General features: G+C 39.0%; 2 protein-coding genes across 5 annotated transcripts in view; one reads left to right on the top strand and one right to left on the bottom strand.

Moving 5' to 3' along the window:
• Positions 1-325: 325 nt before the first annotated feature.
• On the bottom strand, positions 326-10851 carry emc1 (ER membrane protein complex subunit 1). Its single transcript, XM_062427248.1, has 22 exons — positions 10731-10851; positions 9803-9930; positions 9629-9694; positions 9445-9538; positions 9202-9330; positions 8836-8962; positions 8566-8715; positions 8213-8380; positions 7562-7633; positions 7167-7265; positions 6867-6963; positions 6092-6208; positions 5175-5374; positions 4815-4964; positions 4358-4519; positions 3993-4112; positions 3663-3800; positions 2801-2974; positions 2436-2646; positions 2171-2255; positions 1950-2079; positions 326-1319 (listed from the first exon to the last, which is right to left on the bottom strand). Exons 1-22 carry the CDS (start codon positions 10820-10822, stop codon positions 1140-1142), a joined length of 2889 nt encoding a protein of 962 aa, XP_062283232.1. The 5' UTR covers positions 10823-10851; the 3' UTR covers positions 326-1139.
• Positions 10852-14013: 3162 nt separating this feature from the next.
• ubr4 (ubiquitin protein ligase E3 component n-recognin 4) overlaps positions 14014-14972 on the top strand; it is a 52978-nt gene continuing 52019 nt past the window's right edge. For all 4 annotated transcript variants that reach the window (XM_062426365.1, XM_062426364.1, XM_062426363.1 and 1 more), the window contains exon 1: positions 14014-14138. In XM_062426365.1, coding sequence (XP_062282349.1) covers positions 14014-14138 — 125 coding nt within the window. The remainder of the gene's footprint in view (positions 14139-14972) is intronic.

The raw sequence follows: 14972 nt of genomic DNA, 5'->3' as shown, positions 1-14972 counted from the left end.
AATTTTGCCACTGTTACTGTGTTATAAATCTGTTTAGAAAAAATATAATTAAGAAGCAGTAGGGTCTGTTGATGAAATTTTTCAGTAGCTTTATTTACTGATTAACTGGTTAACTAAATGTATTACGTGTGTACCAATCAGCATTTACTTCTATTATCATTATTAACTTTTAATACGGATAAGGACATAAATAAAAGGATAAAGTTCAGGTGTTGAGCTGATTTTAATGTTTTATATTGATTTGTGAAGATATATGTGCGACTGAAAAATTACAGACATGTTTCTGACCATAATCAGGCATTTTGAAGTGTAGAATTAGTTTTGGAAAACAGAAACAAAACACTTTAACTGGAGTTCTGAGACAATTTTTAATGGAGCATTAACGGTAGCCGATAATGGATCAAAGCTGCTCACAAACATTTGAGCTGCAGGATGACTGATGTACAAAGAGAAAGGCTACTGTTGGTCATTTTCCTTGATGAAACGTGATGGTGACGACATCATGACGGTTCTTTTGGTGGGAGCGCCTTCAGGAAAGTACAAATAACCATTTCTTCTCCATGCTACATTATCTCCTCGCACTTCATATTCACAGTTCATTTGCCATCAAACTGAATGGCATTTGGGTATCATGGTGATTCAGCGGGTTAAAAGTACCAACCACTGTGGTTTTGTACCAAATCATGCTCACATGTTTTGCATGTCTTCTGTCTCGTTTCTCTGATCTCAAAATTTATTATCATTCTCCATCAGAACAGTCTAATGACGCAGAAATGTCACAAAAGTAATCTTGGTTAAAACTAATTTCCAAACTCCTCCATTTAATTCAAGTCGTTTCAGTGATTTATTAGTTATGTATTGAACATTAATCAAAATGACATGGCACAAAAAACTATTATTCTACTATGAAATTATTTCTTGTGCTTGCAAAATAAGTTATAAAATAACACATAAAACCTTTTCTAATCCCTCCTTTCACCCCCACCCCGCCGTCCCCGCACCCCTGCAGTTCCTTATGGGCCTTATTGAACTTTGGACCTGTGTTCTTCTACAGGTACGACCTCAGCGGTCTCATCTCCTCGGGCTGAGGTCCTTTGTGCAGCCTCAGGGCTGTCAGAGATGGGATTTTGACGATCAATTTACCGCCAGGCCCGGTTGAGCAGTTTGACTTCTGCCAGGCGTTTGCTGATCATGGTGGCGAAGAACAGGGCGAAGAGGACGCTGCTGATCAGCATGTAGTCGTAATCATCTTTCAGAACGTCAAACTGCTTCGAGGGATAGACGCGCGTCTGGTAGATGTCAAGACCATATGCCACCACCTACAAGGGAAAAAAAGGAACTTTAAGTTTACATTGAAGGGGAGAAAACAATGTGTTGACGAAACATTATTTAAGAACTGGCAAACAAATTAAAATAAAATATCGTCTTTGGTAGATTAAAACTACAAATTACTGTTTACTTGAAAATGAGAAATTTCTAACACAAAGTGGCAGTAAAAAAATAAAAATAAAAATAAAGCTTTCCAAGTCATCATCGTCTCAAACCATTTTATAATAGGGCAGAAAATTGCTAAAACTTCAGTCTTGGTAATAATCATAAGCCCCTTTTACACAGCCTGCCCAAGCCTGTCGGGAATGCTGCGCCTTTATTCTGCCTTGCTGGTCTGTAAAAAGGAATGGACAGAAAGTGGCTGGGCAGAGCTGCTCTACCAATAAGCCGGTTACGAAGGTAGTCAGAGTTGGATTGAAGTCTGTGTAAAAGGGACAGAGCTGACACTGTTGTTACCTGTCACGCCTCTGAATCCAGAACACTGGCATGCTGTGTAAAAGCACACACGGGGGCGGCAAAAAGCAAAATGACGGATCTTCTTTATGGCTATAATGCTGGATTTCTATATAAAATAGCCTGTAGTATGGAATAGTTTGTCAGTACTGTGAAGGCAGACTCACCAGGCAGGTTGACTCCAGGCCAGAGGGGGCAGTGTAAATTCCTCGCACTCTTGATACAGTTTGATTGTAGTTGATGAACCATTCTGTTCGGATCAGCAACTCCGGTGCGTATGGTATCAGGTTCTCTTCCCTGGAGATCAAGTTAACAGGTTACATAGAAAAGATCAGGAAAAAAAACAAACATTACATCGTTTTAAAACAAGTCTGACTCAAGGACGTACCGGCTTTGCTCAGATACTATTTCAGGCCTCCGAGGATCAAGGAACATTTTGGGCAATGACAAAATTCCTCCTGATGGCAAGCCAACTGTGACAAAGGAAACCCAAAGAAACATGTTAGAAAAGGCCTCGTGCTGCCAGACAAGGTTGAAAAGACCTTTTTTGTTTGTGAGAAAAGGTTGTCTGAAGGTAAACAGTTAAAGACACTGTGGCGGGCACTAACACACGTCACTACACACAAAAGAATAGACCTCTGTGAAAAACTTACTGAGCAGATGGCGGCTGGTGATGCCCTTCTCAGTCAGGGTGGCCTCCATGGCAGAAATGGAGGAGGGGAAAATGTAAGACTGCTGCAACACCTGGGGAACATGTGGCCGATCCAGCGAGCTGAACACAGTGCTGTTGTAGAGCTCCATCCCTTCATACAGTTCAATCACAGAGAACTCGTTCCTGCGAGACTTGGTGCTCCAGTATTCGTACTGCAGAGTCAAACACACATTCAACAGCATGAGTCTGAGTATTAATATGTTACATTATCTTTTACAGTGTGGAAGCTAAGTCACCGTACTCTTACAGTAACCAAGCAAAAAGCATCAAAACAACTGAGGGTCCAAGAGTGTCAATAATGCTCACCACCACCCAGTTTTCAGAGTGCACAACATGCACCGGTCCTTTGGTCTTTCTCTGAACAGCCTCGTGGATAATGCGACCAGTCACACCATCAATCAGCAGGATCCCGATAAAGCTGCGCTCCTGATGCAAGTCTGTGCTCTCAGTCACCACCGCCAGAAGATTGGGGTTCAGGTACTATAAGAAATGAGATTAAAACACAATTTGGCATCTAAATTAAAGTTGGAAAAATATAGATTTTGTTAATGGACAGACATTTGTAGTTAAACGCACAATTTCTCAGACAGTAAAAAACACTTTAATTATGGTTAAGCACTATATGTTGCTTGTCTGTCAAACAGATTTTTAGTGGAACAATGTAATGAATCCTATGACACAGTAGTTGCTGTATTAACAAGACAATTAATTCAATTAAGTGTGGCTGGACATTTTCTTGCTTAAAATTATGATGAGCAAAAAAAAAATCTTAGAAGTAGCAGCAGAGCCTAAAATAAGGCAAAAATGTTTTAGAACTATAAGCAAAGACTACAGTAAGGACTGTGAGAGTGCTAGTAGAAAGAATCAGTGTTTATTCTCATTCAGAGTGAATGGTGGAGACGCTTTATGATTCACTGGGGAAACTGTTACACAAGGTACGGTATTTATTGCAAAGATGAGTTTTTCAGTCCATGCCAGAAAATGAGGAGCGACTCTCTCTTTCTGAGCGAAGAAGGAAAGAGAGAAGGACAGAGAATAGACAATGCCAAGCCGAAAGCCTACCAAATCCAGCACAAATAAGAACAATGATATAATATTCAAACTTTCTCAAAAGTGTTCTCAACCCATTTCTCACAGCTTTAGTAAGCTTTAAGGTAAGTTACTATACCTTATAGAGGACACTACGGTCTCCCATTACTCTGCCCTGAGAGTGCACATGTTCGTTGGGCCTTTTCCCTTTGACCGAGACAATCTTCTGTACCTCCGTTGGCATGACTACCTCCCAGATCAGCTCGGTCGACAAGTCCTGAGAAAACACAAACATCCATATTTATTCTTTTTTTTCTTCAAATCAGTCATGTGAGATTTAAGCAAAATCATTAAGCATCAACCCTGAAAGGCTGCCAGCTGGACAAACTTAAAAACAAAACAAAAAAGTCTGCAGGGCCCTGATGTTCAAAGGACCATGAAATAATGCAGCAAAAGAAGCTTCACTTGCCGTTCGTAGCCTGTAGCCGGACAGTCTTCCCTGACTGGAGTCAACAAGGTAAAAGAATATGGATGAGGCCATCTCCTGGAGCTGCTGTAATACATTCTTTGTAGAAGGAAAGGCAGACACCTGCAGAAAAATAAGTTAGATACAATTTTAACAAAGCATTTGAGGGTAGCCAATATTTCTCGCCCAATAATAAGAATAACACTCATGTTGTATTTTGTATTTATAAAATGGTTTGTACTGTGTGTAATATGTGGACAGACTCAAAGAGGAGTCGAGTGTTGGCCAGATGTGTGTGAATTTCAAGAGAACGGGACACAATGTACAGAATGTGTAATAGTTCATCTGGTTTACAGTTTGCCACTGACCTTGTATTGGTCATCAATGAGAAGTAAGACTTTAGCATAATCCTGGTCCATGAGCGGCAGCATGAGTGACTGCAGTATTGGCTGAGGCAGAGCGGGTGGGGTGACGTGACTTTTCTTTCCAAAGATGGGGTTAAACACATGAAGCATGGCCAGCCCTGTTTCCTGATGGGAAAAAAAGAAATATTCAGCCATCGCCACAGTGAGAAGACACGTTCAGTCAAACCTCGTGGTGACCTCTATTTATAGCCCATTAGCAATTAGTCTGTTGATATCACACGACAGTAATTTTCACAATTGCTTTATTCGCATTTACAGCCCGACCCAGAAGATAATGAAATTGACCTACCTAAAGCTCTCCGACTCTGGTATTGTGTACTATGGCATTTATACATTCCCAAATTACCTTCAGTTTGCTTTTAAGAGGTATACAAAGCTCAGAGCCCTTGTTACTGGATACCTTGTCTTTGATGAGCAGTGTGCACTGTGGGGGATGAGGGAAGTGTGCAGTCGTCCGTTGCACCATTAGTTTGAATGCTGCATTAGATGGGATGTTGTCCAAGTAGTGCCTCCATAAAATACTGCCGGTCTTGCTGTCAATCCCAAAGAGCTTAACAGGAAAAAAATAGAAAAGGCTGAGTGCAGGTTTCAGAGAGGCTTAATGGAGTCTATTTATTAATGTTTAATTTTACTTCAGGCCTACCTTGTCTTAGACAAAATAAACAGAATCTAACTTTACCACAAGTGTGCAGCACAGCTGGCCTCTCCTGAACAGCTATCAAACAGTAACTGTGTGAAAGGGTAAGCTTTAGTCTCGTACCTTGCCAGACGCAGTAACCATAACCATCATCTTCTGCAGGTTGAACTCGTCTCTGGACAGGTTCTCGATGGTCACGTCGTTTTTAACTTGGCTGCGAGGTTTCCGTGCATCGTAAAACAGCTTCCAGAGGTGGGAGACCCAGGCCTGCAGCAAGATGAGCTGAGAGGAGAGCCTCTTCAACACCATGGACAACAGGCCGTCTGGACAGTGAGAACACAGATGGTATTTAATGACTTATAATTCATGTCTGAGGATTACAATTTACTAGACCATTCTCAGAGTGTATCTTGGCAATGCGCATGTGTAACAGACTCTGTAGATGACTTAATGTCTAAAAAAAAAAACTACAATACTCATTTAGCAGCATATTTTTCACATAATGAATAAAACTGTGCGAGAAGCAAGAAGACAGGAGCAAATTAGTCTTTGTAGAAATATTACATGTATGATTCTAAAAGTGAAATCTAGAGCTGAGAGGGGTTGATGTAAAGACGGGTTCTGTGAATGTTTCGCTGGATTTTCCAGACGACAGGAGACCGTAACCATAAGACTCAAGCGATCAGGCTTTATTGAAGAAGAGCAGAGAAGTGCGTTACCTTGAATGGCTGAATCCAAGCGCAGCAATAAAAGCAGGACAGAACAAAAGAAAGTGAAGATAATGCGACAAAATGATCAATGACCTCAGTACATATTTTTAACTGTTGCAACCTCAAGAATTAAAAAAAAGAAAAGAAAAAAGATTAAGCTTGACAAAAATAACCCTTAGTTTATAAAGTGGTTTTGAGGACTTGAAGCAGAATTTGAGAGTAAAAAACACAGACTGAAAAATAATACTGAATAATAATCCACAGGAAACAACAACACAATCAAGACTTTAGAGACAGATAATCTAGGAGGGATTCTGGTTTGACATTTACCAGCCTTTTTGCCAAACTCTCCCTCCAGCTCTGCCTGCGTTCCTGTGAGGGGCAGATCCACCATTTCCATTGTCACCACATCTGACAGGGCCTCCTCTCTTGTCCACATTACACGCCCTGGAAAACAAGACTCATTATTGTTCTGTAATCATTCATTCCACTTTCCACACCCTGTTACAGTATGTAGTTTGAGTTGATGCTTGCCACGAGGTGAATGAATAAATTACCCCTCCCCCGCCCCCCACCAACCCTCAAAAAATGTTTGTGGAAAGGACAAGATTATGTGTACACCATGAAAACTGAGAGCAGTGGTCAGATGTTGCTGGTGTTTATGATGATGATGATGATGAAGTGGTGGGATATACTCAAATGTTACCATGAGGCAAAGCATGGCCTTTTTGCATTTTGAATAGAAGTGCTGGATTTCCACAGTAAAATCAATGAGGGCTAGAATCTTTACTTATCTTTAAGTAACCTGCTGGCTATTGGCTGTCTATTAATTCCCTGTGATTTCCTACAAACCACCATGTGCACAATAATATCATGGTCCAGACATTAGCGTGTGGGATCTGGTTATATTTAATTCCTGCTTATTTTGTCTGTTATTTTATCACTTACTACTACTACTGAGAAGGATTTTGAAATGTTTGGACTCTGGCGCCCCTCAGTGGCAGGGAGCACTGCATGCAAATACCGAAGATGACATTAACCAGCGCAGACTGGCATAGTCTTTCAAACATTAACAACTAAAATTTCCTGTTTTTGCAGTCCATACCTGGCTGTTGTATGAAAGTGATTGTGTGGTCTTCTGTCTGCACAATGACCCGGTAGCCAACAGAGTCGTCTTTCTTCAGGAATGATTGCACATACAGCTGCAAGACAGAATAAAATTGACTTGCATTGCATTATATAACAAAAAGACAACAATGCATGTGTGAAAAGCCTTTTTTAACATCCTACTGCTAACAATTTGAAGTCACAGTGACTTGACCAGCCAACACGCTGTAGAATCACTAGGAAGAAACTTGGAAATTTGAGCCTTCCAGCCAGTACAATATTAGCTGTTTTCACTCACCTTCTCTGGTTTCCCACCATTAGGATCCATATTAAAAATCAGGGTTGTGTCTAGAAGTCTGCGCCCAGATTCTGCACTGAAGAGGTTAAGACTGGAAGCCTGAAGAAGAAAACAGATCATCAAATCTCTCACAAAGCTTTCTGTCTTTCATTTGATTTTTAAAAACATATTAAATACAATTCATACTATTTTAAGTATACCCCGTGGCATTATTTCCAAAGGGCACAGGCACATATAAATCCTGATTAAGAAGTGTTTCTTAGCATTAGTGTAACACATTTGATCTGTTCATCAAACTCAGTACGTTTATAACACATCAAGCAAACAGTAGCAAAACAACATACAGTACATATTTAACAAGTCTGTCCAATCAGTGCAATTTCACATTAACTCACAGTTTTATTCTTGGGTGACATGACAGCAACAACAGTCTTCTCTCCAGTGGTTGCAAATGAAGTCAGCATGGCCTTTGAAAAAAGAAATATGTGCCATTAACAAATCTTACAATTTCTTAAATAATCAATTTCAAATTTTGATTGAAAACTAGAATATTTTTGGGAAAGGAAATCCAGAGCTTAAACTATTATAACTTTAGAAAAAAATGTGAGATTTACATTATTTATAAGGCAAAACTCTATTACTATTTTCTTATAAATAGCCTGTAAAATTCCTTCTGTTGGCCAAACAGTATTTTATGTATATTTGATCCTTTTTTGATTAAAGTTGAATGTATACCTTCATATGTTTTTTTTGTTCTGGTTTTTATTTACAGTTATTTATAATTATTGAATTCTTTAGTTTACTGTTTCAGTGCACTGAACAATAATGTATATATTTGGAGGACCGTTGCCAAAAGAATTATATATACTATATATTTAAGATTATCGGCTGATATATCAATTGTTTTTCTCCCCAATATCAGTATTGGCATCAAATATCCAGTATCGGTTGGAATCATAAGAAGCAAGAAGTCTGTTTTTAGTCTGTTGTTTAAATCATCTTAATCATGCATGAGACAAATGAAAGGTGGAGAAACAGTTACTTACAGGCTTGAAATCCCTCAGTGTGACTATCTGACCATTGTTGAGCTGCAGCAGCAGGTGGTTTTCAGGCCCGAGCTGAAGGACGAACTCTGACAGCGGCTGTCGGGCTGGGTTGGGCTGGGTAGCAACCAGCACAGGATGGAAGCCGGGTATGACTTCAAGTCCCAGTGACTAAGAAAAGACAAATGGTAGAACACTGTAAAAAATGACAAAGCATTTATGCAGAAAATAAGCAGTATTAAGAGAGAGAGAATCCATTGTGTAGGAAGAGAAAAGGGAGAAATGGACAGGAGCTGATGATATTTTATTAAACAGAATACATTTGATGGAGAGGTTTTTCTGATTTCGGTAGATACCTGCAGGGGGATTTGGGTCATCTGTGACTCTGCGTGCAAGTCAAGCATGTAGAGGGATACAGTTGCAGAGTCCACACACATCAACATCCCCTGGCCGACTACTGCACAGCTGGCCTGTATGTTGGACAGCCACGGAGCTTCAACTGACACCTGAATACAACAACACAAGCAAAGAAGTCAGAAATATGACCAACCAATGTGTTGCTTTACTTAATGTATAAGTAACAAGGCACCTAGATTCTTGATACTGTTACTATACATCAGGATTACCTGCTTGATTATCTCTCCATCGTCAACACTGTAAACAACAACTGCAATGTGGGAATGAGGAACGACTCCCAGTGCATAAACTTCACCATTTCCACCAGAATACACAGTCTGGTAATCCACAGTTTCACTGTAAAGACAAAAAGACACACAATTGTATAAACTGTTTTTATTTATTTATTTAGTCTCTCTATTATGCTCATCTTTCTTTTCTCTTTCTCCTTTTCTTTTTTTTACAATAAATATGTATTTCATAATCAAATTCCAACTAAAGTTCGACAAAGCCAAATTTCACTGCCTTCAGTGTTGCCATCCACTATGCTGCTGTGCATGTGACAATAAAAGCTGTTGAAAAACATGACCACTTACCTTTCTGGAAGATTCTCTATCCATTTTTGGTGACCATTGGAAAGATAATGGAGAGAAATGACAGTTTTCTTCAAAACAGCTACGTGTTTCACTGTCTCTTGCTGTCCAACGAAACACGCTGCCTGGAAACTAAAACGTATAATAAAAGCAGTTTTCGATCAGTTTCATTTTTATTTCAACATTTATAAAAATGAAATAAGGACAATTAAGAATGGGAACACTGCCAGTCAAGATGGTAATCACCTGCCAGAGTCAAGCACAACCTCCCAGTTCAAACCACCAACACTGACATCCCAGGACCGTAAAAGGCGGCCGTTACCAACTGACATCACCGCATCTAGGGCACAAAAACAATTTCATGAATGATCTGTGTTCAGTAAAGAGACTATAAAACTCTGTAACCTCAAGAGTAATGACAAAAAATTACCTTGTCCATGATGCAGAAGAGTGTCAATGTTTCCCTCTGGCCCAGTCTTATCCACATGTCGCCACACTGTAACAGACATTATGCAATTTAAGAACAAACTACGTCAACGTATGAGGCAATTGCGTACTTGGCCGAGTAGGACTGCCTACTATGAAAGACTAACACAATACTTACAAAGATCTCCAGTCCTGGTATTAACTGCTGCAAAAACGTTGTTCTCAGTTGCCACAATCACCTTTTTAGATGATTGCAAATGTGTGTCAAAGTGGGCAAAGCGAACCTTGCCTACATATTGCTGCCTCCTGTGAATCACAATGAAGAGGATGTGAGGTTAGTTAGTAAGATAGTTTAAGGGATCAGATCCCAATGTTGTAACACACACAGCTCAAATTTAAAAAAGGAAATATTGGTTGACGTTACAGTGGTTAGTAACAGGATGGTTATAAACAATCTTTCCAAATGCTTAGAAATGTATTAAAAGTCTCCAACCACTCCATAATATGTTTTTCTTCTTGATCTTTCAGGTGGGCCTGTCACAATAATTAAGTTATCAACTTATCATGCAATAATGTAATTATCAACATCATCATGTCTATATATTGACTTATCATATGATACATGGAGACTGTAGAAGCGAGCAGCGCTGCTTATATGGATTTAAAGGTAAATAACTCTGTCCTGGCCCATAATGGTAATATGTGCCTTTATAGAAGTTTTTAACAAGATAATTATATATTTTTTGGTGTAAAAACTACATCAGATACTATTATTATTCACAGTAGAGTATTTTACGTACATCTTAAAACATATCTGGAAAGGATCTTCTTGAAATTAAATACTAAAGCTCATTGAGCTTACTAGACCTCTTGTTTCATAGCTGGCAAACTCAGCACCTCAGAACCAAACTATCTGATGTAGTTTCTTGCATTTTTAAATAAAAATATATATAATTTAGCTTGTTCTCTCACATAAAGACTAGGTTAGCTCAAACATACCGGGGGTCGCAGCTAGGAGCTGTGACAGGTGTTAGCTGTAGCATCTTCACATTAAAACATGGGTCTGATTAGCTTCCGTGTTTTATCGGTCACTAGTTTCCTCTTACCAGTCAAATTTTCCAACTTGATCTTCAAACACAGCCTCGACAGTACTCCATAAAACTATACATTTCATGAACAACCAAATTAGCTTTGCCATTGCAGCAGTAGCTTTGGCTTGCTCTTCAAGGGAAGGAGGAAGTCGGAAGTTGTCAGGCTTCCTCTTTGTGTGGATACAGATGAGTGCCGCCCCCTACAGGCGAAGAAGACACACGATGTAATAAATGTCATGTAATGGCGATGAAACATGAAGAGTACTTCTAATATTTAATATAATAATATATAATACATCTATGACTTTAGACCATCAGATGTCAGATGCTGATGTCCGCCTCAACAGTGATCTCACCCTGAGAGTAACACTCCCTTACATGTTCCCTCCATCTATTATATCATCAAACAAAATTATCAAGACTTTTATTATCATTTAACCTTTACATTTTTTTGCTACAGACTGTCAAACTGCAGCACATCTTTCCTTGTTATTCTGGATAGACCTCAGTAATAGTAATCTGATAATATGATGGACACAACTGAAAAATGTGAGTACTGATTGTCCGGTCAGTCCAAGAAATGCTGATGCACATTGTAGGGTCAACACAACAATCAGTAAAGCCACACTAACAGTCTACTCAGATATATTAATAGTTTTGGTTTATAACTTCTTCCACAAACAAATTGAATTGTTTCGGTTCAAAAGAATGGTCTTAAAATACACATCCACAGTGTCAGGTGCAGTGGACAGTGTTCCCAGGACTATCCTCTCGGTGGCAGTGTAGTTCTATTACTAAAGAGCGTTTTTTTAAATAGTGATTTACATTTCTGTTAAATTTTAATGTCAGTTATTTAAATACTTTGGAAGGAAGGTCCAGTTCATGCTGTAAGTTATATTACACAACAACTAGAACGTTAGTGTACAAACACACTGAAGATGACTGATCTCAAACCATCAAACTGTGGACATGGATTAATAAATGGTTGGTGTCAGCCACTGATCAAGGTTTATCAGTGTTTTTAAAACTTTGAGAATAAAAGTTGTTCCTGATTACACCAAACCATCTAAATTTCTGTTTTTGAATAAAGTAAAAGGAAATTTAGTGTACTGACTTATGCATCACAATACAAACACAAGATTTAACTTGTCATGATGTAATAAAAGCATTATATGTAAGACCAATGTCAGTGTCTAAGTGAAAGTGAATGTTACCACCTCTGTGCTATGGATTCATGCACAGGAAGGCACATGAAGGCATGACAGTGCGAAGTTTGATTTCAGTGAGTTATCTATACAATGTCATTAGTGATACAAGTGATTTTCTTACTATGTCAAGTCAAAATGTCAGCTGTGAAAAAGGCTAATCAAAGGCTGCTGAATGGACCCTGTGAACCTTGAGTAACCACAGGGCTCTTATAAAATGACAACACAAACATCTAAGCCTCTGTGCACACTATATTTGCATATTATTCTCCCAGTTTATGAGTTGTAGCCTAGTCTACATCATGGAGCGTGTAGGAGACTGTGGCATCCTGGACACATGATGCGCACATTCAGTCACAGATGCATAACAAATCAACAAATAGGCTTCTTTTCTCGTTTCTCACTAGGAAATATATTTTAGTGCTAATATAATAAAATACAATACCAAGTGTGGCTTAAGAGGGCTCCTGTTAAATAAATTATTAACGTTACACTCAACAATGGTTGTGGGTCCAAAAACACACCTGCTTCGACTTCGATACGTTCATTACAGCTAATGTTGTGTTGGGAGGAATATGTGAAAATGAGTTCAATGAGGAAATAAACTGTTACTTTAAAAAATGCGGCGACTGCAATTCTGGATCAATTTTAAAGAACCCAGCTGTCCACACAGAATGAACATACTCTGGTTTGTTTACACCTGCACATTAATATGTGATGTAAAGCTCTCCTAATACTTCCATTATCTCCGTAGTTACAGAAAAAATATACATTTTATGCATTTTATGAAAAGTGGCCCAGACGCCAACTATTTTCAAAAACTTTAAATGCCAAACTTGATTAAATTAATGTCCTCAAACCTAAACAACATTGTTTTCAAATCAGTACACAACTATAAACACATCCCACAACTTTCCTGGGGCTTTCATGCATTTCAACCATCCAATAATCATTTTACACTGAGAAAACAACCTGTATCACCCAATCTGTATTTTACAAATAGATCATAAAAAAATCTAGTACTTGTCCATCTTAAAATTGAACAAATGATGTTCATTTTTGCACTGAGAAAGCTTTTAAACCTTTTATGAAGATGCACCGATGAGGAAAAACATGAATTTAGTTCTTACTAAATTCAAACTAAGACTATTAGGTCTTACTTTACTGATGATGGTCCAGGTCATGCTGGCCTCCACTCAGCAGGTACTCCTCCTTGATTGGTAGGGTGCTGACAGGCATTTTTCCAGCAGGTTGCACTTGGGATGATAGATCAGTTCTCCTCCAGTCTACTATCTATAAAGTGACATGTCATTCTTTTGTTCATCATTTGATATTTATCTCATCACTGTTCACTTCTTTGTGCTATTTGTATCCTGTTAAAGTTCAGAGAAACGGTTTCCCCTGTAGTTATTCCTTGTGTATATTTCTGAAGATTGTTGTGTTGTTATTGTATGTGCCTACATTGACAGCCACTAAACCAGAGTCAAATTCCTGTGTAACTATACTTGGCCAATAAAAATGATTCTGAGTCGGATAAGAGTGACAGAAAAAAAATTGTATATTATTTTTATGGATAAACTAGAAATTGTTTTATTGGCCTTTATTATCCTTGTGGTGAGATGCTGTTCCTTGTATGACCTGATGGATTTTTTAAAGAAATAACATAACAGTATTACAAAATAATGCACATACATTATACATATATGAATCATAACAAATTATATCAAACAAACAAAGTAAGAAACATTATTGAAGGAAAAGGTGTATGCTGAAGCTTTAGCTTACTTTTCCTGTCCGAAAAACAAAACAATACAAAACAAAAATTTCATTCACCATTATATTCATACTTCCGTTTTATATTTGTTCACTGCTTTTTTTTGAACATTTCCTTTGAATCCACAAAGTGTGCTACACATTTTATGTCCTATCACGGTTATTCCGTAAAATAACCCCTTTAACAGTGACACATCTATTCTTTAAACATGTAATGACTGGTGTTAGAGCGTGAGGTGATGTTTGTGGGTGTGAGCGCCCCCAGTGATTTACTGGCCGTGTCTTCTTCCAGCAGTGAGCTTCTTCTACGGGATTTGAAGATGGCGTCGAGCGGAGGAGATGGGGAGCACGAATGGACAGCGGCTGTACGGCCGCTTTTATCGGCTTCGTACACCGCTTTTGAAGCGAAAGAGCTACCTCAGCTTATCGGCTCTATAATCAACAGGTAATTGGTTATGTGTCAATTAATTGTGGGCCTCTATTTGCTCGGTTAGTGGCCTTGTCCACTCAGGAGTGAGCTAACTAACTCAGCCCGGTTAGTGAAGTTAGACGGGAAATGCTACCATTAGCAGCTAGCAACTGCTAACTTACACTGGCATCCAGGCAGTTGCTGACGCTAGCTAATATGCTAATGTTAGCTAACTTGGTTAAATGCTATCAAGCATAACCTGATTTGCAACGCATTATACGTTTAAAACAATGCACTTCCTAAGATCTGCGGATATTACTCTTCAATGTATAGCTGTATAGAGGTTAGCCAACGTCGCAGAGTAACGTTCAGAAAATGTGCTTCATCATTAGCCGTGAGGCTAACTAATGGGCCTTCAGCTGGACTGGATAACGTAGCGTTGAAATCAGACCAGTCACAGTACTATATGACATTGTCAGCTAACTTAAGTCGCCTAAGTACAGTTAGAACTGTATGCTGAGGTTGTCAACCACCCTGGGCATGCCAGTAGACAGTTTGTGCATTAACTGGTTAGCAAGGTAGTCAGTCGGCATAATGTTATCCGCTGTAAACATGTCTGTGGTTGGGTTGAAAGTAGGCGGGGACCGTGTACTCTCTCCTGGATGTCGCCTTGAATACAGTGTTAATACAATGATAACTTGGCGATGTTGCTGTTTTGTAATTAAATGTAACTAAGAGTAAAGGTCTTGTGGGTAAGGTCTCTTGCTGTTAAACCACACCGATCCTGGTGCAGCGCCGGCTGCGCAGAGGAGTGTTAATAGCTAGGCGTAATCAATATCAGGGACCTTTCATTAGTTTTTGTCTTAAAAC

This window comes from Scomber scombrus, chromosome 10, assembly GCF_963691925.1.
Source record: "Scomber scombrus chromosome 10, fScoSco1.1, whole genome shotgun sequence".
NCBI lineage: Eukaryota > Metazoa > Chordata > Actinopteri > Scombriformes > Scombridae > Scomber > Scomber scombrus.
This window is presented reverse-complemented; position numbering and strand designations above follow the sequence as displayed.